This window comes from Platichthys flesus, chromosome 17 (genome assembly GCF_949316205.1).
Source record: "Platichthys flesus chromosome 17, fPlaFle2.1, whole genome shotgun sequence".
In the NCBI taxonomy this organism is placed as follows: Eukaryota; Metazoa; Chordata; class Actinopteri; order Pleuronectiformes; family Pleuronectidae; genus Platichthys; species Platichthys flesus.
In genome coordinates, this window is record NC_084961.1 from 4,888,908 (window position 1) to 4,915,157 (window position 26,250).

The 26,250-nt window shown below is 44.0% G+C and overlaps 5 protein-coding genes across 5 annotated transcripts; 3 read left to right on the forward strand and 2 right to left on the reverse strand.

Moving 5' to 3' along the window:
* The first annotated feature begins 1,383 nt into the window (after window positions 1-1,383).
* LOC133972047 (potassium voltage-gated channel subfamily A member 4-like) lies at window positions 1,384-5,117 on the forward strand. Its single transcript, XM_062409235.1, has 2 exons — window positions 1,384-1,748; window positions 3,758-5,117. The coding sequence occupies exons 1-2, from the start codon at window positions 1,557-1,559 to the stop codon at window positions 4,058-4,060; spliced, it is 495 nt and encodes a 164-aa protein (XP_062265219.1). The 5' UTR covers window positions 1,384-1,556; the 3' UTR covers window positions 4,061-5,117.
* An 82-nt stretch (window positions 5,118-5,199) lies between these two features.
* Window positions 5,200-6,285, reverse strand: si:ch211-153f2.3 (uncharacterized). Its single transcript, XM_062409236.1, has 2 exons — window positions 5,816-6,285; window positions 5,200-5,683 (listed from the first exon to the last, which is right to left on the reverse strand). The coding sequence occupies exons 1-2, from the start codon at window positions 6,038-6,040 to the stop codon at window positions 5,561-5,563; spliced, it is 348 nt and encodes a 115-aa protein (XP_062265220.1). The 5' UTR covers window positions 6,041-6,285; the 3' UTR covers window positions 5,200-5,560.
* A 3,483-nt stretch (window positions 6,286-9,768) lies between these two features.
* On the forward strand, window positions 9,769-14,943 carry LOC133972158 (double-strand-break repair protein rad21 homolog A-like). The gene is made up of 14 exons (XM_062409419.1): window positions 9,769-9,907; window positions 10,640-10,840; window positions 11,112-11,241; window positions 11,418-11,517; window positions 11,744-11,850; window positions 12,053-12,262; window positions 12,345-12,467; window positions 12,578-12,706; window positions 13,015-13,238; window positions 13,319-13,475; window positions 13,625-13,770; window positions 13,941-14,108; window positions 14,262-14,342; window positions 14,561-14,943. Exons 2-14 carry the CDS (start codon window positions 10,697-10,699, stop codon window positions 14,750-14,752), a joined length of 1,911 nt encoding a protein of 636 aa, XP_062265403.1. The 5' UTR covers window positions 9,769-9,907; window positions 10,640-10,696; the 3' UTR covers window positions 14,753-14,943.
* A 239-nt stretch (window positions 14,944-15,182) lies between these two features.
* Window positions 15,183-17,886, reverse strand: utp23 (UTP23 small subunit processome component). Its single transcript, XM_062409420.1, has 3 exons — window positions 17,574-17,886; window positions 17,249-17,423; window positions 15,183-17,032 (listed from the first exon to the last, which is right to left on the reverse strand). Exons 1-3 carry the CDS (start codon window positions 17,759-17,761, stop codon window positions 16,643-16,645), a joined length of 753 nt encoding a protein of 250 aa, XP_062265404.1. The 5' UTR covers window positions 17,762-17,886; the 3' UTR covers window positions 15,183-16,642.
* Window positions 17,887-18,379: 493 nt separating this feature from the next.
* Window positions 18,380-26,099, forward strand: rnf5 (ring finger protein 5). The gene is made up of 6 exons (XM_062409421.1): window positions 18,380-18,765; window positions 23,052-23,070; window positions 23,904-24,016; window positions 24,105-24,162; window positions 24,260-24,371; window positions 24,516-26,099. Exons 1-6 carry the CDS (start codon window positions 18,539-18,541, stop codon window positions 24,632-24,634), a joined length of 648 nt encoding a protein of 215 aa, XP_062265405.1. The 5' UTR covers window positions 18,380-18,538; the 3' UTR covers window positions 24,635-26,099.
* The last annotated feature ends 151 nt before the right edge of the window (window positions 26,100-26,250 follow it).

Here is a 26,250-nt window from a genome sequence, read left to right on the forward strand (position 1 = left end):
ATGTATGTGTGTATTTATACAAAACTATATCAGCATATCAGATTTGGAGCACAAATTTTAAGTTTTCTCCGATTTTATCTTCCATGAGGTAGAAAATGTTCTGATATACCAGCCCGCTTCCTTTTTAAATGTTCACGATGAGATTTAGGGCAAAATGATGATGTTGCACAAAAACAAAATCCGAAAAAATGTTTTCTGACCCTCCTCTATCATCGCATTGTTAAGCTTTATGAAACAAATTGTGATTTGTGAATATGGGCTACACAAATAAAGTTTGATTGATTGATTATATATTTGGTTTGATTAATCTGAATCTGCAAAGCCGTGAGTGAAAAAAATGAAGATATTCGGAGGAAGGTTCTATTTGACTCTGAAATGAAGTGGAGAAGAAGTGTTGAGTACAAGTACTTCAAAACTATCCTTAAATACAGTACTTTTAAGTTACTTTTGCACCACTAATAAAGGCGGTGGAAGTATAAGTAAACATTGATTAAAAAAAGTTGTCAATCACTCATCCGCTGGCTTACAAAGTGACCCATGAGGTCACAGCACTTGTGTCTCTGTGACATCAGTGTCGGGTTTGTGAGACAATCGCACTCTGACATTTTTATCCCCTTTGAGAGCCGTGACGTGTGCTTTTCTTGAAAAGGCCTAAAAGTGGAGTGAGCTTGACTCTAAAAATAGCCGTCAGTGTGTCAGGTCTATTTCGGTGGGTATAGTGTCTATGGGCTCCAGAGAGTGGGCCTGTGTTTGGTTTGCCAAAGTGTTTGTGTGTGTCTGTGTGTGGTGTGAAAAGATGGAGCACGGTGGTTGCTAGGGGGCTGTGGAGCGGGGGGGAAAAATGGCACGAGAAGGGTTAGTTACACATGGCTGTTCACACTGTTCCCAAGACCCCGACCCTGAAACACTCACTGGCTCCATGAGAGCACGGCAGCGATGTGTGTGTGTGTGCATGTTTGTGTATCTCTGGTATATGCTGGGTCCTCACTGCGTCCTCTTTAAAAAGATCTGACAAAAGATCAGAACCATTGACAGTAAGACGCACACCTGTTTCTCCATGGACACCACCTGCCTCCTCCCTGTGTGTGTGTGTGTGTGTGTGTGTGTGTGTGTGTGTGTGTGTGTGTGTGTGTGTGTGTGTGTGTGTGTGTGTGTGTGTGTGTGTGTGTGTGTGTGTGTGTGTGTGTGTGTGTGTGTGTGTGTGTGTGTGTGTGTGTGCATCTGATGAAAGGCCCCAAAAGTGGTAAACTGCTCCAGGTCAGGCGTCGGGACAATGCACTGACGTCAGACCAGCTCCGTCACAATTAGACTTAAGTGACGGCAGTTCACTTTGCAAGGGAGTTGAGGGGGTGATGGTTGGGTGACAGACACCCCCCAAAAAAAGAAGAGAGAGAGAGAGAGCTGAGGGAGGGAGGAAAGAAGAGAAAGAGAGAGTGAGTTCCTCATAAGTCGTCAGAGGTGCAAGAGATCTCACAACAGACGAGGCTGTACGTGCATCTACAGCTGAGAAGACGCTCCACGGCAGAGGGTCTGAATATAGTGAAAACTAGCCTAACATGATGGAAGTGGTTCTGACCAGACTGAGGGACTTCTCCTGCAAGACCTCCACCTTCAACGGCGGCGAGGGAGCCGGACAGAGTGCATGCAGGGAAACACGGACCAGGACGGAGCACCTCAGAGACACAGCTGGAGGAGAAGGCAGCAAAATGGACATCGAGAGCGCACTGGCCTGGCTGAGGAGAGAACTGGTAAGACTGGGAGTAAATAGACTGTGAGCTCCAACTATATCCAAGGGGCCATCTTGTATAATTAGTGCCTCTTGTGTTTAATTGATTAAAGTAGGGCTATAAGCAACTTATTCTTTCTTTTTTAAATGAATGGTTGAATTCAAGAGTAAATTAAAACCCCAACTCAACTCAACTCAACTCAACTAACAAGGGACTTTCTTGTTGCGGCCTTACATGGCTTTTGTTTACCAAGCAGTAACTTATGGCAAGTCATTTAAGCTTAACATGACTTGATAAGCTCATGTTATCAAGTCATGTTATCAATATTTAGCTCAAATTGTTTTCCCCAAAAAATATTTCAATGATTCTTGCATGTGTTGTTGTATTGTTTCTGTAAAAATACTAATTTCGAGTACATTTTGCTGGTAATACTTGAAGAACCATATCTATTTTGGGTTTTCAGTGCTATTTTTACTTTTATAAGTAGAGGATCTAAATTCTTCATCGACCACTCATGTGTCTAATATGTTGAACTCTTTGTACTTTATACATTTAAGCTGAATGCCACTGTGTCATATTGCTGCTTACATTTCCAGGGGAGCCCTTATAAAGAGAGATAAATATAAAATATATTAAAATTACTCCTTAGCTGAGGAATGCGATTATCCTTGAGCTACAGAGGCGTCTGTGTGGTCATCTGACAACTGTAAGATTCCAGTGAGGACAAAAGCATTTTTATCGTTTGTTATGTCAAAGGTCGAAGGACATTTGTCACAGGAACAAAATGACCCCCTGGGACACTGTGAATGTGTTTATTTGTGAGGAGCCCAAGTTATTGCCTTTTTGTTCCTAAGATGCATGTAGGTCATGTTGTTACAATGTCAACCTCATTCAACCCATGCTCTCCACTCAAAGAGGCCCTGTGTGTGTGTGTGTGTGTGTGTGTGTGTGTCTGTCTGTTTGCACTTCTGTGACCAACTGTGTGGCTCATTGTCAGGGACTAATATATCACTCGGCATTTAGTGCATTCAGGCAGACAGCTTGTCATGGTAACTGAGGGTCGTGAGCACGCAGAGACACACAAACCACACGTCTGACCCTGAGAGCATGGGCTCGACCAACGTTTATGAAATGGACCCATCCTTAAAAAACTTTTAAACTACTTGTTTCCAACCCTGCCTCTTATATCTGTCTTCAAACTTCTCTCCTCCAGCTGTTTTCAGGGCTGACGCTCTCTCAACCTGTTTTATCTCCGTCCACCGAGCTGACAGATATATAACTGCTTTGGAAACCTGCTGACACCAAACAGAGAGTAAACTAAACTTCAAGTGTAGAAAAACTGGTGGAGTGTCCCTTTAAAAGCCTGACTGGTTCAATAAACTCGTTCCCATTATGAAATCGTGTCCACAACTCTATCTCGGTGATGAATAGCGAGTAGAACTGGCCGGTGTTTGGTTATCCACACACTGGCTCTTGATTAAGATGCAACTCTGCAGTGGAACGGTGAAGAAAACGTCCTCATGCAGATGCAGAGAAGCACAAACACATAATCCGGTGTTTGGCTCGCGTTTCTTCTCTCATTTCTCCCCAGTGTTGACAAAGGCAGAGTAAAACCAGCGTCTTTCACTGGGAGCCCAGTCTCAGCCGGGTGCTGTAATTACAAGAGAAAAGAAATGCAGATTGGACCAGATGGGTTCTTTTTTTTCCTCCTTTCTTTTCGTCTGGGACATTCCTCGGGACAAACTTCGGACTCTGGAGTTGGTGGAATTCTGAATATCTTATTTTACAATGCCAGCAATTAGACAGCCGTCCGTAAGAGAGGGAAGAAAGAGCCGAGATTTGCATTTGAAAGACGCTCAGATCGAAAATAGCTGTGGTTTCACACTGAGCCTGAAACCGGTCGTGTTGAAAAAGGAGAGAAACTCAGGTTCATTTCAAGTTTGTGATCATTGGATATCTGGTCCTGTGTGTCTGTTTTCTCTCTCTCCATCTGAAAGGTGTATCTAGACTGATTTGTTCCCTGTGTGCAGATGGAAATGCGTTCCCAGGACCAAGCTCTGATCCGGCAGCTGATGGAGCTTCACTCCGGTATCCAGGAGCTCAAGCAGGAGCTGTCTGAGGAGGAGGAGGAGGAGGAGGAGACAGACGAAGACGAAGAGGAGGGCAGCTACTGGGGTTCTGAGAGTGAACAAGGAAGTGGCAGTAGCTCCGGCAGCGTCTACTCCAGCTCAGGGGAGGTGGGCTCTTCCACCTCCTTCCTGAAGATACCACCACCCCTTTACAACAGGAAACTATCAAAGAGAGCGTTCAGCAGGAGAAGCTCCATGCCCTGAGAATTCAAACAAATAGAACAAGATAAACAAATTTTCAGAGTTTCTTCTCAACTTCTTTACATCCGCTGAGACGAGGTGGAGCCAGATTAACTAATCTGCTATTTCCCACCGTAATTTCACTGCCCTTTACTTTTATGTTATTTTGTCAAAGAAGAACCAAACCAGCGGATGAGTGGCGTTAAGGACAGAATGAGTCTTGTCTCTGTTCAAAAACAGACTTTCCCCGACTTTTAGTCTTCATGCTAAGTTAAGCTAACCAATGTCTGCAGCTTCCTAATTAAACAGACAGACAGTGAGAGTCTTCTCATCTATAAAGAAAGCAAACAAACTGTTTCCCAAAATGTTGTATTCATCGAATGCAGCCACAGTTCTGAAGTCCCACTCCAAAATAATGACGAGTCCGTCTCAGCTGTCAATCACGACTTTAAAGCATTTCTTACAAGGAGGAAGAGGGGTTTAGGAATATACTGAAGTCAGCCACCAGAGGGCAAGCGAGGGGCTTTGGCTTCACTTTTGGGGAGCTGCCATATCATCCATCTTTGTTAGTCCTGTTCCTTTAAGTCGGTATATTAAGCTGTGTGACAGAGAAGAAAAAGTTCAGAGTTAAACACTGACATGAAGGCGGCCATTGCTTCCTTTGCATAGTATTGTTTGTCTGAGAAAGTTGGAATTCTGAAAAACTCATTAATGTTCAACTGAGATCCCTGTGTTACCACCGCAGAGTGTGTGTCTGTGTGTGTGTGTGTGCGTGTGACCTTTCGTGACTATAACGATGTGCAGAATGAGTTCAGTGCCGCAGCAGGACAGTATGAGTTCATTGCATCTTTATTATGCACAAGCAGTGATGAAACCTTCCGGGGACAGTGAGACATTGTTATTGAGACCCTGCAGTGTAAATATGTCTCTGAGAAAGGATTATTAGAGTTGAGTTTGTACAGTGCAGCTGGAAATCATTTCAAAATGTTAACTGTGGTTATATTGATGCTGATGTACAGAAAGAACCTTAGAAGTGTAGACGCTAGAATTGTATGGAAATGAGATGTTGATGTGTTTATTAACTGTTCTTCAACGTGTAGCATAATTTCAAACAGGTACTGTACTGCAGCAGTATGCCATTCCTAATAAAAACTTAAAAAAAGTGATGTTGCACTCTTTATTTTTTGCAAAATTACAAAACATACCAACATAAAACTTTTCTTGATTCCATCTTTACATTCGAAAACATCTTGTTTCCTGACTTGCAAAGAAACAAGACAGGTTCATTCAGCACAACTCTACAAAAGTGCAAAAGATTATAATCTAAATTAAACATCTTATTCCGCTATCCAGGTTATTTGGGCTGCAGATCTCTATTTTACACCGTGACTCATTTTATTTCAAAGAGCCATAATCACAAAAATGTACATTTGAATTTCGGAGCTATCGGCTGCATCTTGTCCACCATGGGTTCCAGTAAGAGCACTTATCCACCCCAGAGAAGGGGCTGTCTGCCGGGGCCGGCTACTGCTGATCCTCCCCCTCTATGTCCGCACCTCCGAAACTCTCCCTCCTCAGTCTTTGGATCTCCGTGTTGAGCCCGAGCAGTGTCTGAGCCAGCTGGAGGTCCTGAGAGCGCATTTCCAGCTGCGTGACAACAAAGAAAGAACTGAATCAGCAGAAAGTAGCACAAAGACAGAAAGGGGATTCAAATTTATGGCAACTGTTGCAAACTACAGAGAAAAAGCAGCAAATATCAACTCAGCAATCACAGCTTACCAGTTCAGACCTCAGCCAGGTTATGGCTCCATCGATCTGCGCCCTCCTCAGCTCCTCGTTGGCCTGGAAGCTGCTTCCGATGCTGAGCGGTCTGACAGTGGATCCCGAGTCCTGAGGCTCCTCTCGGGACTCTCCTGTCGCTCTGAAGGCATGAATCAGCTTGTTTTTAATGTTCTCCAGGACCATGGTGGACAAGGTGTCCTCGCTGTGACTGTCCCGGTCCATGCTGAGAGGGGTACGAAGGTGCAAGCAGTCACTTGTTGCTTCCACCCAAGACACACATCCACCTTTTTACACAGGATTCCTCTTCTCTTCCTCTCACCAGCTCTCTCTCTCATGAATCTGCTCTGTGCCGGTCCTCCTCCTCCTCCTCCTTCCCGTGTGTGAACAGGACTCGGCAGCACAAGTTTCTGTGTCCCAGCTCAGCAGCTGCAATCATCCCTGTGCCTGCCTGGAGTTGAACTGACTTGTTTTGTCATTGTAACTATGGAGAAACCGTCCTCCGCCTGCCTGCCCCCCCCCCCCCCCCCACCTCCTCCTCCACCTCCTCCTCCTCCTCCTCCTTCCCTTAACACTAATAAGAATGGTGGAAGATCTCGGACAAAGACTATTGTTGCCTCCCAAAAAAAAGGCACTGAAAAGACCCCTCCAACCAGCGCCTCCACACCCTCCCTCCTTCTTCTCCCTCTGCTTCTCTTTCTTTTCCTCAGCCAGGCCCCCCCCCCCCCCCCCCCCCACCCCCTCCACCCCCCAATACAATTCCAGTGTGAGAAATGTGTGGTGAGCGAGCTCTCATTTTGGACAAAGTGCCCATGTGTAAAAACCTGTGTGCTCGCCCTGCATGTACCAGCGCACACAGAATCCATCACAGCCCCCAGTGGACTTTGTCTCAGAGCTTGTCCCCTAAGTAAGACCTGCTTGTCAGCTTAGGAGACAGACAGGTTGGGCAGGGAGGGAGACACAGCGGCAGTGTGAGCCGATTCACACACACAAAAGGCCGTCCTACAGCGAAATACAACCGGGGGCTTTGTGCCCGGGATAAATCCACTCCCTCTGGGGCTTGTGGGACGGTTTTTTGGCAGAGATGAGCAGGCTTTTCTCCTCCTCCCTCTGACTTCTGTGCAGAGATGCAACAGCGGTGTAGGGTATTAATTTACCACCTGACTTATGGGTCTGGCTGAGGGAAGTGAGAGGACACACTGGGAGGGGGACATCACGCTTTCATCAACACAGCTTGTTTTTGAGGGAGTATTTGTTTTTTTTGCTCCTTTTCAGCACTGAGTCGTAGGAAAAAAGGAGAGAGAGAGAGAGAGAGAGAGAGAGAGAGAGAGAGAGAGAGACAGAGAGAGAATGAGAGAGAGAGAGACAGAGACAGAGAGAGAGAATGAGAGAGAGAGAGAGAGAGAGAGAGAGACCTCGTGATTTTAAACGCTTTATCAAAACACTCACTGCTCCACACTTTGACCGTTAAATAAATGTGTCCGTCTGTCCTGCAGCAGTGCGTGAGGACGGGTGGACGAGCGTGTTGGACAGCCTCAGTTGTCAGAGCTCGTAAGACGTGAGCTACGACTCCATTTGTGCTGAGGTCTGTGAAGCGTGAGGAGAGGCTGGAGGGAGCTGAGCCGTCGGACCTGAAGGTCAAGGAAGAAGCGCGACCAGCGATAACGTAACGTGACAATGAACTGATTGGATTTTGGTGGCCAAAGGTCAAAGGTCAAACCCTAGTTTGACAATTTTTTTTAACGAATTGTGATATTCCTCTTTTAGTTCTGGTATCAACTAAGCACTGTGATATTTCAAGTTATGTTAAAAAAATGAAATCTTGAAGAAAAAGATGACGGTCATGTTTTTATATCAGAATCAGAATCAGAAAGTATTTATTGCCAAGTAGGTTTACACCTACCAGGAATTTGTTCTGGTAATTGTTGCATTCAATGAACATAGAAACATAAAAACACAATAAATACAACACACATAAGAAAAGCAATAAAAAAAACTTAATAAATCACTATTTACTTCTTATTTACTCACTTTTTCTAATATTTTTACAAAGTAACTTTTATTTAGACATAAACATATCTAAATAAATAAAAGATAAAACATGTAAAAAGTGAAATGCAAAATGCAAAACAGTGAACAGTGTCAAATTGGAATTTAGTTGTAACATGACAAATCAATAAATAACATAACTAGACACAGCCGCAGACAATACAACTATGGTTGTATTTGTTTTATAATAATCTTCACTCCAGCTTCCGTTTATGTGGAAGATGTAAAATTGCAACTTTGTTAGTACTTCTCCGAGTTGCCTGGAGCATAACAGGATGTCTTTGTTTCCATTTGAAGAGGCACAATGAAAATGAAAAAGGGTTTAATGCTAAATTAAAAAATATTATAGTATTAATGGGCCTGGAGGGTTCAGTGCCACTGTTTAAATCAGATTATTGTTACTACATAGATGGAAAATAATACAGATAGTAACTCGGAGTTTTTTTAAGTATGGTGATTAAACATTTATTGTCTTAAAATTAAGTCAACCGCAGTCAGGTGATTTTTCTCTGCACTAAAAAGCTTCTGTTTGATCACGTGTGTGATAGCTTTCAGACAACTTTGCTGCCCCCTGGTGGTTCTGTCAGCTACGTACAGACCATAACAGGAATGGTCTAAGAAGAACTGGAATGTGTTTGTGTATTTTATATCTATTTGTGCTTTTACATACTTTTAAAAAATTCAAAAGGAGGAAACTTAGCTTTATCAAAATGTTTAATTGGCCAGCATCAATTCATCCAATTTATGTGTATCCAACAAAAGGTGGAGCAGGTTGAGCATCAATAAAATAAACTGTGTCTGTAAAAGAAAACTGCTCCACTTTCTTAACTTTTTATGTTTTCAGCCTCACAAATTTTAACATGCTTCAGGCTCCTCTTTTATTCTTCTAACAGTTTCTGCACATTATCTGCTTTGGGTGAAGATACAGGGAAGAAGATAGGACCCTGAAATCAAACCAAGATGTTTAGAATCAGCTTTAAGTTGTTATTTCTCTTCTTGGTTAAAGCAGCTGCTCTCCCGCAGCCTGAGGCACGGCAGCGCTCAGGCCTCCGTCAGCTGAGCTCCAACTGTGTCACATGGGCAAAGGTTCACGTATCGCTGCTGGCCAGATGTGACTGTGCTGTTCTGACAAAACACACGGCTCACTGTGTATAGTGCTTTTGAAAAAATATATTTTCTACTTTAAACAGGAAAGTTAATTCTGCAGCTACGACATCGATCAAGCATCCAGAGTTACTGTTCTGAAGATTATGTTTCAAAGGAGACACATTTGACTTCTGCTCGACAATTCAACTTTATTCTCGAAATAAAACTTCATAATTTGAGTTTATTCTTAATATGCAATATACAGTAACTATGCTCTGATTTATTTCAACTTTGTTTGACTTTTTTGTCATTTTGACTTTGTACCTCGATATGCGATCATTTTTAAATCCATTTGTCGTTCGTCCTTTTCCAAACTTTTTCTTCAACATTTCAACTTTCTTATTTGGCATTTTAACCTTTTTCTCAACATTTAAACATCTCTCTCTGCCAACTTCATTCTAGAAATGTCACCTTTTGGACTTTTTGGACTTTTTCTTGACGTTTCAACTTTATTCGAAACATTTGACATTACAACTTTTTGCTCAACATTTCGACTTTATCCTTGAAATGCACAACTTTCTTTTTCCACACCTGGCTCTGAAACTCTTCTGCACTTTTACTTTTGTCACATAAACTTTATGTCATATAGTACATTTCACCTTAACTCGCCTGATGAGTGCAGCTCTTCTCCTGGGAGTAAGAATGTACTTCTTCAGCACACAGGTGGATGAGACACTGTGTAAATCTCAGGTAACGAACCTTCTCTCCTCCATCAGTCTCCCCCATCAGCACCACTCATCCTGCTGTGGTTCCCACTCTGTGCAGCAGGAGGGAGACAGGGCGCCATCTTGTTTGTTTGAGTCGAAGGAGGAGGAGGAGGAGGAGGAAGAGGGGGAGGAGGAGAAAGAGGGGGAGGAGGTGCAGGAATAACCAGCAAAACACAGAGCGGCTGCACCGGTGAGTCATTTATATTTAATGTGACGGTGAGGAAGTGAAACATGGATTTGTCATGACATGTGTATTAACGTGATCATCACACGCTACCGTCATTATTGATATGAAATTAAGACGCACGTGCATTTGTTAATGCGGTTTAAGATCCGTGTCACGGTCATTTTCCGCTTAATGACGCCAACATGTATTAAAGATGATGAACTGCTCCGCTGCGGATCCGTCATGTTTATGTGATGATGTGTAACATGTGTCTCTAATGAAGCAGCAGGTTCAGCTTCAGTGTTGTTTCCCACCTGAAGGTCCCGGGGTTCCACCTCCACATGCATGTAACAGGCATGTTTGGTTCATCACATGTAAACCGTGTAGCTGCACATGTGCACGCGCATCTCAGCCAGGGGCGCTCCAAGGACCAGCTGGGGTCTGGGGCTGAAGGTGTCTCTCATTATTTGATTTATTGGAGATGGAATCAAAACATAAAAGATAGAAAACCAATTAGTTCAGCGTAGGGAGATAAAACAATAAAGATAAATATCGCGAAATAACTTTTTTCTTGATTCGTTATCAACAGCCAATGATAATGATTCCTAAAAAAAAAACTTCCAGACAATAAATATGAAATTGGTGTGTAAACATCTTTAGTCTTGCGATGTTCGATTCAGTTTGATATCTTTCTATTCATTGACAATTTGGGGCGATTATGTAATTATCGGAAATGTTTTACTTTCCTCTCTCCAGGCCTGACAGCCTCCCCCCCCTTCCCCTTTCCCCTCGTGGTGAGAAGGCGCTGAGACAATGTTCTACGCCCACTTCGTCCTCAGCAAGCGTGGGCCGCTGGCCAAGATCTGGCTGGCGGCCCACTGGGACAAGAAGCTGACCAAAGCCCACGTGTTCGAGTGCAATCTGGAGAGCAGCGTGGAGAGCATCATCTCACCCAAGGTAGCTCCTCATGCTCGTCACCTGCTCACCTTCGCTTTCGATGCAGATTACGTGTTGATGTTTTTTTTGTTTTTTTGTGAATTCTGCATGAATTCAACCTGTAAAGTTAAGGTGTGTATTTGAGTCAATGTGTATTTTGGGGATTTGTATTTCAGACTCAATGCTAACATTTTTAAATAGCCCCAAACATCTGACCGACCCTCTTTTGAAAGTAAAATTCAATATTTTACAGAAATTTTTGGGGTTCTTATTTTTGTCCATTCTGTCCCAGGTGAAAATGGCTTTGCGGACGTCGGGGCACCTTCTGCTGGGGGTGGTGAGGATCTACCACAGGAAGGCCAAGTACCTGCTGGCCGACTGTAACGAGGCCTTCATCAAGATCAAGATGGCTTTTAGACCAGGTCAGAGGAGAACTAAGGTCACTCTTATCTTAAAATACATGCAGCGCCAGTCAGATTGAAACCACTTGTATTAATGTGAAGGCTTTATCTGTAATAAGTGTTTATTAAACCTGGTTTCTCTGCCCCTTGAGAACCGCCTCATGCTGTGACTCTTTCCCTCCACTGTGTTGGTTCAGGTGTGGTGGATCTGCCGGAGGAGAACAGAGAAGCAGCCTACAACGCCATCACTCTCCCTGAGGAGTTCCACGACTTCGACCAGCCACTGCCAGACCTCGAGTGAGTCCTCCTTTCAGTCTCGCTCAGAACACGAGGTAGTAAAAATCCACTCAGCTTCAATGTCAGGGCACGACAAATAATATCGGCTGGTCTGAGCGTTTCACAGACACGTCAGTATCAGCGATAATCTTCAGAGACCAAGTAAACACCAATTTGGACCTTTTGCAGAAGAAATGTCCATTTTGCTTTTATTTACATTGACTGTGTGGTTTGTTGCTCTCCTCAGTGACATTGACGTGGCTCAGCAGTTCAACTTGAACCAGAGCAGAGTGGAGGAGATCACCATGAGAGAGGAGGTGGGCAACCTCAACCTGCTGCAGGACAACGACTTTGGTGAGCTGCCTTCTTATCTATGCTTTTATTGTGTAATGTCTTAATCATCAGGAGCCTACATGTAAGGCTACAGTTTTATACTTTATGAATATGTTACGAATAAGAAACTACACAGAAAGCTTCAGGGAAAAATACTGAGTTTAAATGTTGAGTTTTTTAGCCTTAAGCAGATAAAACACTAACAGACAGTTCTCTTGTGCAGCTGACTTCGGGATGGAGGACCGCGAGCTGATGCGGGAGGAGAGTGCGTTCGAGGTGGACATGATGGCGACGTCGGCCTCCAACCTGCTGCTGGAGGCGGAGGGCGTGGCTAACCCGATAGTGGACAAGTCCAACCACCTGGAGTACGACGACCACTACAAGGACGACTTTGGTGACAACCCCATGGAGAGCAGTGAGGGGGGCATGCTGGGTGAGACTCGACACTCACCTGGGGAAATAGACATAATAGACTAGTGGCTCAAACGTTAGAATGACTCATCTTTTCTGTGTAGTGGACAAGCTTCTGAGTAATGAAGACGGAGGTGGCATCTTTGACGACCCCCCCGCCATCACAGCGAGTGTGATGATGCCTCAGGACCACGGAGATGATGACGATGACTTTGACGCCCTCTCTGGTCAGTTCAACGAATGATCTCAGCACCGGAACCCTGAACAAATTGTTTAAAGTATAGTACATTTGTCTGTAGGTCCCTTGTGTCGAGTGACTGTGATTGTGTGTTGTTAGCGGGAGCTCCAGACAGTCCAGACTCAGGCCCCACAGAGCCCCTGCCGGTCATGGCCGACCAGACGGAGCAGACGGCGCTGGTTCACAACGAGGAGGAAACCTTCGCCCTGGAGCCCATTGACATCACAGGTAATGATGCTGGAACCAACACTGAAATGTCGGTCTAAATTTTAAAATCATGAATAGATACAGTTCCACTTGACTGTCCTCCTTTCCAAGAAGAAGATCTGAACATCTGGAACATAAATTCTGACAATCACATGGGTTGTAGTTCCATAATCAGCAGGATAAAGGGAACTTGTTGAAAATTATTATGTGAATTTATGAGCTTCAATTAAAAATCTATTAAAAATGTGTCTTGATAAATTCGAAATAGAAAAAGTAATTTTTCAAGTTTGGTTTATTTCATATCTCGCGTCTCCTTGTGGCCTCTGCAGTGAAGGAGACCAAGGCAAAGCGTAAGAGGAAGTTGATTGTGGACAGCGTGAAGGAGTTGGACAGTAAAACCATCCGAGCACAGCTCTCTGACTACTCAGACATCGTCACCACGCTGGACCTGGCGCCTCCTACCAAGAAGCTGATGATGTGGAAGGAGACTGGGGGCGTCGAGAAGCTCTTCTCCCTGCCAGCTCAGTCGCTCTGGAACATGAGGCTAATCAAGGTAACGAGAGATGTACAGTTACTCAGGGAGGGCAGTCACTGGACCATACAGAATTAAATAACCTTGTTTACTCTCTCCAGATGTTCACAAGGTGTCTGACGCCCCTGGTACCTGATGAGCTGAGAAAGAGGAGGAAAGGTGGAGAGGCCGACAGTCTGGATGAGTTCCTCAAAGATCTGGAGAATCCAGAGGTCCCCAGAGAGGAAACCACAGGTCCCCAGCAGAGAGACATCATGGGTGAGAAGATGCACGAGACTGTAGATAACTACACATCCTGTATTATATTGTTTTTTGATCTTTGTTATGAATCAAAATTTATAAAATGGCAAAAGAAATGACAATCTGTCAATGTCAGTTTGACTCTTGCTCGTCCTTTTGCCTTCCAGACCAGACCATCATGGAGGAGGCCAGCATGCTTCAGACTGCAGAGGTGGAGGGCAGCAGGACCACACTGGACGAGTCAGTGATGCCACCACCATCTTCCCAACGAGGCATAAAACGCAAATCGCAGGACACAGAGCCAGATCTGCCTGTGAGTACAGATGTCTCCTCAGTAGACGTGTCTGTCCACAACTGATTTCACCCCATAGGTAATGTCAGGTTCCCAGTAAATCTCATCTGTTGCTCTGCGCTCTCTTTGCTCTGTTCTATCCTCCACACTACCTCCACCATCTCTGATCCCTCTTGCGCTCTCTTCTCCAGATGGGAGCTTTAGACGAGCAACAACAGCAGCAGCAGCAGCAGCAGCAGCTGGAGACACCATCCAATGTGGACTTGCCCCCAGAGGAGACCACCACGAGCATCAACCAGCTGATAGAGCTGGACCTGCTCGTTGACAAGAAGAAGAACGATGACGACTCTGATGAGGAGGTCTGTTAGAGATCCAGAAAAAGCTTTTCAGTTTTTGGTTTTCAGCATAAAGTATTTTCATTTCTTAACTGAGAATGGACATTCATTTTATCCAGGACTAATCAGAAGGTTTCCTTTATGATTATTTACAAGTGTTTTTTAATCCTGTGTCAGGAGGAGGAGGCGCAGGGAGACCAGGACCAGGAGGAGAAGAGGTGGAACAAAAGAACTCAGCAGATGCTTCATGGCCTCCAGGTTTGTTTGTGTTCATTCCTTATTAGAAGAAGCAGAACGTGACGGGACATCCTTCTGCTACAACTTTTTAATGACTAGACAGAAATACTTTGATGAAGAATGGATTTTCCTGATGGAAAAAGTTTGTAAATGACGACATGTAAAATCCTGAGCCTTCCCTCCCCTGACTCTCTCTCTCTCTCTCTCTCTCTCTCTCTCTCTCTCTCTCGGTGGCTCAGAGGGTGATGGACAAAACTGGCACCCAGTCGATCAGCCTGCTGGACATGTGCTGCAACAACAACAGGAAGCAGGCGGCAGCAAAGTTCTACAGCTTCCTGGTTCTGAAGAAGCAGCAGGCGGTGGAGCTGGTGCAAGAGGAGCCTTACAGTGACATCATCGCCACGCCCGGACCTCGCTTCCACATCATCTAGAAAACGCTCCTTAGCATTTGGTTTGTTTGTTAAGTTCACAAAAGCTTTATTTATTTATTTATTGACATTATTGACTTTGTTTTGGGGAAAATGCAGGTTTTGCTTTGTATACTGGTGATGTAAATCTATCTATTTAAATGTCCTGTCTGAAATGTTCTAAAGTCGAGCAGTGATGGGAGGAAAGAGGACTGAATAATATGGTTGGATCATAGAGAAGGAATTGCAGCTCCAATTTTTTTTAGTTTTGTAATCTTATTTAGCATTATTGTTGCACCAAACTAATCTATTTTAAGATTTCTTAGCAGTGGAAGATGGCGTGTGTGTTGGTGCTCTTATGACTCAATCCACCATGTTACGGAGAGACTCAAATCTCCCACTGCTGCATGAAGAATTTCTCATCTGCAGTTTTGTCACGTACACAGACATCAGCCCAAAAGAAGCATGCACTTTATCCAGTTTCTGCAGGAGTACAATTTAACAGTTACTAAAATAGTGGTTTGCAAACTCAACCAGCAATGAATCATTATACAACTGTAGCGTAGCACTTTAAAAACTCACTGCTTGCTAGAGTTGTGCCCCAAATCTGTACAAGCAGGAATTATAATAGGAAGTTTGCTTGAACTAGACAAAATAAAGTAGACAAAGATAAACAGTAGAGCTTTTAAGGTACTGTTGTTGTACACTATTCTCCTACAATACATTCAGTATGATGGTTTCCTCTAAAGGAGCTATAACTGAAAACATAAGTGTACATTGTACACATTAGTATTTAGTATAGATTTGGGACACACCTTATATTAAATATCAAGAGACTTTTAACCTGTAAGTAAACATAAGTGTTCTGCCACGTGTGCATGCTCTGTGCGGAATCATCTCATTAGAGTGGAATTGCTGCAGAAATTACATTTTATTGCCGTCTTGCTCTTTTACTCTTGAAATGACACAATCTTGTTTAATCCAATGTCCCTTTTATAAATGGAAAATCATTTAGTTACAAGTGGGTGACAAATGGTTTTCAGGTGAACTCCAGATAATGTCCTGACATTTTCTCATGTGCCCACTCAGACATTTTACCAGGGACTGGCAGCAACTGACTTGCGTTTCCACATCTGGAAAATGTCAGGAAAACATCTGGAGTTCAGTGCCTGTTCTGAAAGCAGCTCTACAGTAATGTTGTATTATCTCGATAAACAATTCAGCTGTTACCTTTGACATGATGTAGATAATCTATTCAATGCTCATACTCAATAATCAATGTTGTAATATACAAGAGTTATAGAGAATGAATAGTTTGTTTTTTAATCTATAAGTAAAACTACTAAGTAATCAACTAGAAAGGGTGAACAGGACCAAGTGAGGTTTGAATTGACAAATTGAGAATGTGTGTCATTGTTTGGACTCTTGATACAGACTGAATCCAGCAGAAGTAACAAATCCCACAGCATAATAACAAGCAGACCAACAAGTCATTGTTGTCACACTTCTTCCTCATGCTTCTGCAAAAGACGGCTGAATGCATGGTTTTCAAAATCCACTCTCGTGTGAACTGTACGTCATGTAATGTCCGAGTGCAGCTTCTATCTTGAACTATGTGCCTGTAAACCTGCTTTTATATTTTGTATAAAAGCCAGAGACAAATCCTCTGATCTTGAAAATATTGTTATGTTTCTGTCTGAGTCCTGGAAACTGTCGCAGAACCTTTCAAATTAAAATAAATACTGAGATTTTAAAATGACATTTTGTGTTATAAACATGAACATGTTCAATGTGGTGACATCAGAACAACAGAGCAGATGTTCTGGTTTTATATTAAACATGAAATTATTCGACATCTTCAAATGTTATTTTTGTAGGAAACAAAATGGCTTGAGTGTCTGTCTTCCTGCCACATTATGTATTTGTTTTTGCAGGAGCTGGCACTTCCTCCGTCTTCTGCTTCTTCTGTCGGTTTCTCTTCTTCTCCCCCTCCTCCGTCTTCTTCCGGGGTGGCGTCGGCCCTCCTTTCTTCTTCTTCTTCAGGCAGCTCAGAGGGTTAGGATGGCTCTGTTTCCTCCTCCTCTTCTTCCCTCGTCTCTCTCCGTCCGCCTGGCCGATGCCCTGCTCCTCTTTCAGGCTGCGGATGCTCTGCTGCTGGGCCGGGCTCACCAGCTCCCCCAGGGAGACGGCCTGGACCTGATCGAGAGACACCTGGCTGGGCTTGTCCAGGACAATGGTGTTGGAGATGATGTAAAACAGAGGACAGCCCGAGATCTTCTTCAGGCCTGCGGTCAGAGTGTGGTCCTGGAGACGACACACAAATTACAACAGACTCGTGTAAGAGGATGTCACGTTTAGACATGTTAGTCGTGGTAGAAAAGCGCAGCTCATCTTAAAGCTAAAAATGATTGAATTGCAATGGTTAATTTATATTTACATAAACATATATATAAGTGTAAGACCTCCTCTGGAGGGTGTTTGAGTGTGTGTACGGTCTCATAGTATTAGTAGAGTATTCACCTGTGTGGCTACAAAGTAATGGTGTGGGTTGTTCTCCCCCAGCATGGATAGCAGACACTCTGAAGCAGGGACTGGGCTCTTGAAATGTGCACAGTTCCTGACCTGATACCTCTGCAGGATGAGTTTGGCTCCGTACAGCTCCTTCCCCAGGGTCTCCAGTTCTTTCAGTGCACAGCTGAGACACAGAGACACAGCTGAGTCACAGGACATTAGATGGGAGGACGATAGTAAAGTACGAAGGAGTATAAGTATAAGGAATAATTAACTTGTAATACTTGGGTGTACGGATAAGTAATGTGTAGCTTCCTGAAGTAAGTGCACTCACTTGGTGGTGCACAGCTGTACCTCCCCCATCAGGTACTTGGGCATCTGCTCTTTGATCTGGATCTTGTTCTTCAGGGCCGCCTGGCAGAAGGTGCCGTCAAAGAGGATCTGGAACGGTTCCCGGAAGCCGAAGTTGTACTTGTAGAAGCTGATGGTTTTCTTGGCTTGTTTCTGTCTCTTGATCTTCATGGTGTCGTTTCTAAAAGCTGCTAACTTCTCTCAGCGTGGGTTTTCCTGGTGTACACAACATGCATGCCGTGGTTACATCATCATGTCTCCGACCGGAAAGACATTGCACGACAAAGGTTCCGGCTGTTTCAAGAACTGGTCCTACCGTCCACTCATTTCTGTTTTATTTTATTATGTCAGATTTGGTTTTATTAAGAATGTATGTACACTTGTTTTAATGGGTTTTTATATTAAGTGATACGTAATCTTATTTGTAAGAAAATATTTTATTTTACAAAAGGCTTACTTTATAAGTAATAGTAATATTGTTGAGTTATATATTTCCTGATTCATTCAGGTGGTACGGCCGGCTCGCGAGGCTTTGAACGTCACTACATACGTCATCAGCACAAGCCACACAAATCAGTACAACACTGAACAATAATAACAATAAAGTCAGAGGGCGAAACAATTAATAATATTATGATCAGTATCTGTGGCAGCTTTGCAGTAAAGTTGTAGTAGTATTAGCAGCAGTAGTATTAGTAGTAGTAAAAGCATTAGTAGTATTCGTAGTATAATACGGTGGGTGCTTGTGTCGTCACCGGTCCTCGCCTCTTGTTTTCCCGGAAGCGGAAGTCTTGTTTCGGGGTAGATCTGCAGCAGCAGCGCCTCCGGTCGCTCCGGTGACACTTGTCGTTGCCTCGGATCTAGCGTCAGCTCCTGTCGGCTCGGGCCCGTGTGTGTTGGCTCAGGTCGGTGCTTTACCTTCCGTGGTTTGTGTGCACGCTGAACATTATGGCGGCCGCGGATCCCCGGTCCTCGAGTGACGGCGGGCCGGCCAGCAGAGCAGGATTCCCTGCCGGGGAGAGCAGCGACGGCGGCGGCGGCGGAGGAGGAGGAGGCGGCGGTGCTAGCAGCAGCGGCGGCGGGGAGGGAGAACGGGAGCGGGCAACCTTCGAGTGCAACATATGTCTGGACACTGCCCGGGACGCTGTCATCAGTATGTGCGGCCACTTGTTCTGGTACGAGCCGGGGAAAGGGGGCCGCTGGATGGGGGTGGTTGTTTGTGTTCAGCACCGAGGGACCCGGGTGTTGTTTAGCCGTGTGATCGGCCTCCTTCTGCCGTCACTTGGACTCATCTAATCGGTCTGAAGACTAACGCAAACAGATTAAGTTAAACAACTCACAGCACATGGATCAACAGAAACTTAACCGGTTGATATAACCTGTGTGTGTGTGTGTGTGTGGGGGGGGGGGGGTTGGTCACATTTAACATCACACATGAGATCTGCTCTGGTGTTGTGAGGAATTTAATGACCCAGGTCACCCTGTCTGAAGTAGGTCAGAGGTCATGGCTGCAGACACACACACACACACACAAATCCACTCAGCTCTGTCACACATTAATCGTCCTGTTCCAGGGTGTTGATCATTTGCAGCTCACTCTTCTTCTCTCCCAGCAGCCACTGCTCTCCAGACAGGTTGTTTCCAGGTTTGAAGAAGAGCTGAAACTATTAGTTTGATAAATTCATTGCTTATAAGAAAAGCACTAAATGGTTTTTGGTGTCTCAGATGTGAGGAAATCAGAAGATGTCCCATTGGGAACTGGGAACTTGTGATATGTGAATAAAAAAAACATCACCAGGTTAATTAATATGAGAATAATAGCTCTGAGGATAATTCATCTCACAATGTTAAAGAAATTGGACACATTTCCTGGATCTGCCTCCTGATTTAATAGGTTCCCTGATGCATAACCAGCCAAGTTTCCTGGAAATCTCTCCAGTAATGTTTTAGTTCACCTGCAAATTTACTAAAAGACAAACGGTCGAGAAACTGCCACATTTTTGAACTGGTTCAGTGATCCTACCGTTTGTCTCCCAGGCAGCGCTGACATGTTTATTTTTCAACAAAAAAGAAACTCCCCCGCTCATTAGTCAAACAGATGAATCAATAATGAACCTAACAGCTCTGTGTAACCTGAGGCCGCTCTCAACCTGGGATTCTACTCCTTTTTCAAGGGTGTTGATGAGGTCTTGTGCAAACCTCAACCTTCAAACCACTTTGTGTTGAGAACGTACACATGACGTGTGTGTTGTGTGTGTGTCATTGATGAGTCGGGGGTGTGGACTGGGGGCGGTGCTCGTTCCCAGGTCGAGGTTAACATGAGATCAGGGCCGAGCTGGAGTCAAACCAGTAAATGTCAGTAGTGAGAGTCACAACAGACTTTGTTGCACTCACACAGGAGAAGATGTAAGTGAATCGGTTGTTGGCACACAACAATAGTTTAAAATGACAATGGTCTGAGTGGGTGTGGACCAGAGACTGTAAATAAAGATGGCGACGCCTCTCCTCTCCCTTCCACCTTCCTGAGATGAGGCCACGGGAGGGGGGGGAGCTGTCATGTTGTCCATCTTTATATACCGTCTATATTCAAAAACCTGCTTTTATAGGCCGGAAGGAAATACCCCTGCTACCTTCTATTGTCATTTGAAATCAGTTTTCTATTATGGGTGCTATTAACTTTTATTCAAAGGAGAATTTCTGTTTAGCAAACCCAGAAGAAGCATAAGAGCATAAAACTGATATTCAAGCTAATATTTTAGATTTTATTTGGAAATAATCTTGTAACTTTTGGCCTGTTTTTGTCTTAAATGTGAAACTTTTGAAAATAAGCAATAAGGTCCACATAATGTTTCTTTCAATGATCGTTCTGTGGGAACAGACAGTTTTAAGTGTTATTGTCGGCTCTCAAGGAATCTCAAGTTCAAATCTTGCAGAGAAGAATGAAAGGAATGAGGGAGAGGAGGAGAAGACAAGTGGCTCGACTTGAAGTGTTAAACCACAGAAGTGAACTGTTATAAATTTGTTCTCCACCAAGTGTTTCACTCCCACAGGGAATTGACTTTTTGTTTCTCGGTAAAACCTCATCCCCAGTGCATGAATCGCAATCTTGTCTAGTTATGTTTTCGTTGGTTTTGTTAAGAATGGTTAAGAGAAGTTGTGCGTTTCTGTTGAAATCCTCTTACCCTCACGCATGCTGTTGCTACACAACCATACATTGAAGCTCCCTCGTTAGGGGCTGATGTAATGAAGTCGCCATGTTGCCCACGTTCCATGTGATGAAACCCTGATGATGAAATTGTTGGCAAGAGAGAGAAGGGTCGAAGTGTCAGTTCACCTTCTGCTTCTCATTCTCAACTTAATTAGAAAAATGTACAGGAATAAATATTAAGTAGAATACATTTTAAATCCCAGAACCTCAGAGGCTGCCACGTTTAACTGAACTTAACACAACTGAACATTTTCCCAGAGTTCATGTCGGAAAACGGTTTAATAGAGTGCAGAGTCCGGGGGAGGATTTGTGTGGAAGAGACATTAATGTGACTTTAATACTTTGAGGTTAATGAGTGTGTGACATCTTCACAATCCTCCGGAGCAGACCTGTGTGTGTCGGACACACAGAGGCTGCAGCTGATTCTTCACCAGGAGCAAAATGACATTGTTCATGACCAGACTGTAAGAAAGAGACAGCTCGACCAATGGAAACAATCGGTTATTAAAACAGTTTATGACTTATTATTGATCACATTTAATCACAGCTCACAGCCTCATCAGCCAAATCCACTCGAGACAGACGTTACGAGCTTTGCCACATTTCTTTATCTCGTGACCGTTTGTTCAGACTTGGGTCACGTGACGACACATGAGCAACAGCAGTCATCGAGGGCCAGGCTGTAAAACCATATCAATAATTGTCGCAATAAAATTGTAATCAATAGCATAGAAACATAAAAAATAAGGTGTTAAACACAATTGTTCAAACTCATGTGACATTTATCCAGATAATTATCGATATAGACTTATAGACTAGACTATTTTTCAGCCATATTGTGCCTGTGAGCCATTTCTGAACTTCACCTGCGTCTGGTGAAGTTTGACCCTTTAAAACTACATGGAAAAATGTCCCTGAAGAACTGGGGACAAAACGTCCACACCTCTCTGCTGTTGACATTTCAGATAAGTGCGCTCCACGGCCGTCTGTCTGTAAAACATTTACATTTAAACATCAGGAGGCAGATGATAGTATAATAAGAAGGCTGAGACTCGTGGGGTCAAATCCGTGATAACGATAAGGAGGCGTGCACAGCTCACTGCAGTCGGGCTGAGCTTAACAGCGCTCGAGCCACTTATTGGAAACTAAGCAGTTGTGTTCAGGTCACAGGAGCTGTGATGGACGTGTGGACACATGTTTAATCCGAGCTGAATGTGTTTCGTTAACTTAGGCCCTGCGCTTTGTCCGGCTCTTTGAATCAACAGGAATGTCATTCTCTGATAGATGCTGTCCCGCTGTACAGCCTGAAATGTGTGTGTTCTTGGCACTACTAACAGGGGGCGGGGGTGTCATTGCCCTGCAGATTGTCATGAGGTGGTGTTTTGCTGCGTGTGCTGGCTCGGCTGGTTATTTTGGGTTTTGAGTGTGTGTGATGAAAGTGTCTGAGAAACGAGTCGTGCCTGTTCCTCTTTGCTTTATGTAGAAATGTAAACTTTACCTCAAGGCAGACGTTACATAGCTGCAGAGTGTTACTGAGAATAACTGAATAAAAGCGATTACGCGGCCATGGTGCAGGAATGATTGTCCGTTTATGTGGTATCAGAATAATCAGACAAATTAAATTCCAGCAAAAACAACTTGGGAAATTGATGGAAATACTGGAAAGAGGTGTTTAAGTGTTGTTTACATAAGTAAAACACGTAAGCACACACTCATTCATGTTGTTTTCCACATTACGATTTCAAACTTCAAACAATGGCGACGGGGTAATGACATCTTCCCCGGAGCAAGTTAATGCTCAGTAATATAGAGAGCTTTCAGACCTGCATGTAAGTTTGGTTAAATTAAAAGCTACAGAACACTTCCGACATAAATGTGAGAGAAGTAAACTCACCTGGAACCAATGTAGTTGCATTTTCGGCAAAAAATTCTATAGGTCTAGGAAGCAGGAATATTCCCCTTGTCGTTGTAGTCTCCTGTGTTTCCGCCACCTCCCACAATGCAGCAGCAGCTTGGCCGGGCCCTACGGCCGCTCAGGCAACAGATGGAGCCAATTACTAGAAACGATGGGGAGCAGGAATCAGATTAATCAGCCACTGGTGATTCTAACCAGGTGGACAGTGGAGTGATGAGGAGGAAAATCTTACACCAAGAGATGTCTGTTGTATCCACTGAGATTAATTTAATTTAGCTTCTGAGCTGAAATTTGAATGTAAATTAATCTTTCCTCTTTGTCTCTTTGTCTCCCTGCAGCTGGCACTGTCTTCATCAAGTGAGTATCCCCTCTCTTATTCTTCTTCTTTGTACAGAATGAGGCACATTCTGCTCATATTCAGGTTCATGACTTCAATTAAGGTTTTTACTTGAAAAGGTTTTCATGCTTTAATGTTCAGAAAACACATAAGTATCCTCAAACTGTCCATTGCTGCAGCTCCTCTCTTCAGCCCCTGTCTGAAACACCTTTAATGCCCCCTCCTGATAAAGCCCAGCCTGCTCTGACTGGTTAGTTGGCCCACTCTGTTGTGATTGGTCATCCGCTCGCAGAACAAGAAGGAAATGTCCACCTCTGCTCTCGCTTTAGGGCACGGTCCTACTTACACAAACACAAAGAGAATATTGCAGGACAATAGCAGACTCAGGGTCTGTCAGTAGGTTGTTGCAGAGTCGACCCCTCGAGCTCAATTAACTCGAGTGTAACCCGAGGGACGTGATGTAAGCGCGGCGCAGGAACCGCACCTGTCAGCTCATTTACTGCAGCTTAAACATGCTAATGTACTTAATACCTGTTTACCACGGCTCCCTTGGCTCCTCGGCCCTGAGCCCAGTGGAGCTGCAATTTGCTCTGTGAGGCAGCAGCAGAAGAACTGTGAAGATTCACTTATACATCAAATGTCATTATAAAAGGTGCTAAATTCTCATCCATGTAGGTGGATGGGACATGGGCCAAACTAAAAGTGAAGTACATGATACGTTTTCTGTCATTTTAGGTATCTCTCATCACACACTGGTATTCAGACAGTAAAGCTCAGTTTCCTGAAGGAGCTTAATAGAAAGAGGCCGATCTCATCTGTATTCTAAACCTTTTGCCTTTTCTCTCTCTCTCAGTGGCTGGAGACGAGGCCCAACCGGCAGCAGTGCCCCGTGTGTAAAGCCGGTATCAGCAGAGAGAAAGTGATCCCGCTGTACGGCAGAGGGAGCTCCAGCCAGGAGGACCCCAGGTACGTGGAGAACATTGTTTCCTCTGTGTGTTCACGTACTAGCTCTGATGGTTTCTATGTGAATGAAACGTTTTCTGTCGTCGCTCAGGTTGAAAACTCCACCTCGGCCTCAGGGACAGAGAACAGAGCCAGAGAGCAGAGGGGGGGTGAGTCGGAGTCTCTTCACTGATGACGTTCCAGAAGTGAATCAAGTTGTTTCTCACGGCTCATAAGTACATTATCTTTGGGTTTCTCTTTGCACAGATGTTCCAGGGGTTCGGGGACACCGGCTTTCATATGTCGTTTGGCATTGGTGCTTTCCCCTTTGGCTTCTTCACCACAGTCTTCAACACCAACGACCCCTTTCAGAGAGCAGGTAAACGCACCAGCTTGTGGCTTCTTCAGACAAAATCAACCAAATAGTTTTTTCCATTACTGTTTCTTCCTTTTTTTAATTTTCCTTTTGGCCCAGATGCAAACTCAGAGCAGTAAATACATCCTTCTTCTTCTCTTCCATCAGATCCGTACACAGGTGAACAGCCAGCCAACGGGAACCTCAACAACGGCAATAACAACTGGCAAGACTCCCTCTTCCTGTTCGTGGCCATCTTCTTCTTCTTCTGGCTGCTGAGCGTGTGATGGAGAGAGGACGGACGGACGGACAGAAGAGTGGCTCAATGGGAGGGAGGAGTGCAACAATTAAAAAACTAACACTTAGCTTGAACCACAAACACACACCCACACACACACACACACATACTTGTGTTACATTTTCTAGCAGGTGTTGAACTTGGAGGAGAGTGTAGCAGTGTGTTTGATCCCAAAATGAGACGACAATTACGGGAAATTAGTTTTTCTCCTCCTGGAAAAAGGTGAACTTGTTTAAGGAGCTCGGTCCCAACCTCCTGCTTCTCATATCGTTTATGCAAGAAACCCCCAAATCAGTCATGTGAGCCCTCTCTCTCCACACACACCTGTAGAGATATGCACACAGAACAGTAAAGTTGGACACTAAGCGACAGTATTACGTGACCAGAGTGAGTTATGGAAAGTTTTTCTTTGTGTGTGTTAAACTCACACAGGTTGGGGGGGGATGGGGGAAAAGTTAAGTTAGTGATTCATTGTTTTGGTTCGAATCCCTTTCCGTTTCTCACTCCCTAAAAGGCCAAAGAGTTGCGCATCAGTCGCACAGGACGTCAGAGGGTGAAAAGTTTAATTGGATCGTGACCTGAACGAGTTCTAGCATCTGCGACCTGCTCTTAAAAAAATCATACTGACAAGAAATAGCACAGATGGATTGATGCATTTTTTTATATACTTATGTCTTAACAAAAACAAATAAAACTGCCATTGCACTGTGAAGTCATTTGTAGTTGGAGCTGTCTTAAAGTTTGGAGAGCACCGGTGCTCGACCACGTGCTGCTCCTCTCCCCACAGATCTGTGTGCACATGGGTGTTTACCGGCCGAGAGCCAGTCTGGGAGATTTTTTTTTATTTTAATTTTTTTTGCATCTATTTGAGCGACTTTAAAACAAATCTGACAGGAGAGAAAAGCAGTGGATAGTGAAGTAGTTTTAGGAGAAGCTGCACATGACGGGAAGAGGAAGAAGAAGGGGAGGAGTCAGTGTGAGAAGTAGGGAGAAACCATTTGAGTCGTGGAGGTGAAAAGGCAACGGTTCAGTTAACTAAGCCCCAGTGTGATTCTAATATGTAAAACACTTATGTCACACTTAGTTATTATGATTTTTCTCTGACTGTTTGTGTCCGAGTGAGTGTGTGTACATTATATATTTGTATATATGAATATTGTAAATGCTGTTTTTACGTGTTTTGACTGGACGACCAGCCACGGGGGGGGGGGGGGGACGAGACGTGTGAGTGGGTCTCGAGATGCTTTTGTAAAGCGAGAAATCATCTGGTTCCATAACTCCTGTGTTTTATTGGAAAATAAAATGGAAAAAAAGTTGAAAAAAACTGTTCTCTCAAAATGTTAAATAAATGTTAATGACGAGCAGATAAAAGGTTTGTGCCTCCCAGTCAATGTGAGAATGGTTCAGTCCAATGGTTCTCTTGTATTTCACAGTGTACATCAAGATGAAGAGTCATCAAGAAGAACTGCTGCTACAACGAATCCACCAAACTGTTTAAGATTCTTCATATTTTATAAACTATGGTCTTTTTAACTCATCTACTGGACCTGACTAACAATTTAATCTGTGAGTATGAGTCAGTTCCATGTTTTTCACAGGAGATCT

Bases quoted from the DNA above. Each gene is read 5' to 3' on its own strand.
- LOC133972047 (XM_062409235.1), top strand. From the start codon at position 1,557: ATGATGGAAGTGGTTCTGACCAGACTGAGGGACTTCTCCTGCAAGACC. The intron at 1,749-3,757 runs GTAAGACTGGGA...CCCTGTGTGCAG, and splicing joins CCTGGCTGAGGAGAGAACTG to ATGGAAATGCGTTCCCAGGA.
- si:ch211-153f2.3 (XM_062409236.1), bottom strand. From the start codon at position 6,040: ATGGACCGGGACAGTCACAGCGAGGACACCTTGTCCACCATGGTCCTG. The intron at 5,684-5,815 runs GTAAGCTGTGAT...GTTGTCACGCAG, and splicing joins CCTGGCTGAGGTCTGAACTG to CTGGAAATGCGCTCTCAGGA.
- LOC133972158 (XM_062409419.1), top strand. From the start codon at position 10,697: ATGTTCTACGCCCACTTCGTCCTCAGCAAGCGTGGGCCGCTGGCCAAG. The intron at 10,841-11,111 runs GTAGCTCCTCAT...ATTCTGTCCCAG, and splicing joins AGAGCATCATCTCACCCAAG to GTGAAAATGGCTTTGCGGAC. The intron at 12,468-12,577 runs GTCAGTTCAACG...GTGTGTTGTTAG, and splicing joins TGACTTTGACGCCCTCTCTG to CGGGAGCTCCAGACAGTCCA.
- utp23 (XM_062409420.1), bottom strand. From the start codon at position 17,761: ATGAAGATCAAGAGACAGAAACAAGCCAAGAAAACCATCAGCTTCTAC. The intron at 17,424-17,573 runs GTGAGTGCACTT...TCTGTGTCTCAG, and splicing joins GTACAGCTGTGCACCACCAA to CTGTGCACTGAAAGAACTGG. The intron at 17,033-17,248 runs GTGAATACTCTA...TGTCGTCTCCAG, and splicing joins ATTACTTTGTAGCCACACAG to GACCACACTCTGACCGCAGG.
- rnf5 (XM_062409421.1), top strand. From the start codon at position 18,539: ATGGCGGCCGCGGATCCCCGGTCCTCGAGTGACGGCGGGCCGGCCAGC. The intron at 24,017-24,104 runs GTACGTGGAGAA...GTCGTCGCTCAG, and splicing joins TCCAGCCAGGAGGACCCCAG to GTTGAAAACTCCACCTCGGC. The intron at 24,372-24,515 runs GTAAACGCACCA...CTCTTCCATCAG, and splicing joins CGACCCCTTTCAGAGAGCAG to ATCCGTACACAGGTGAACAG.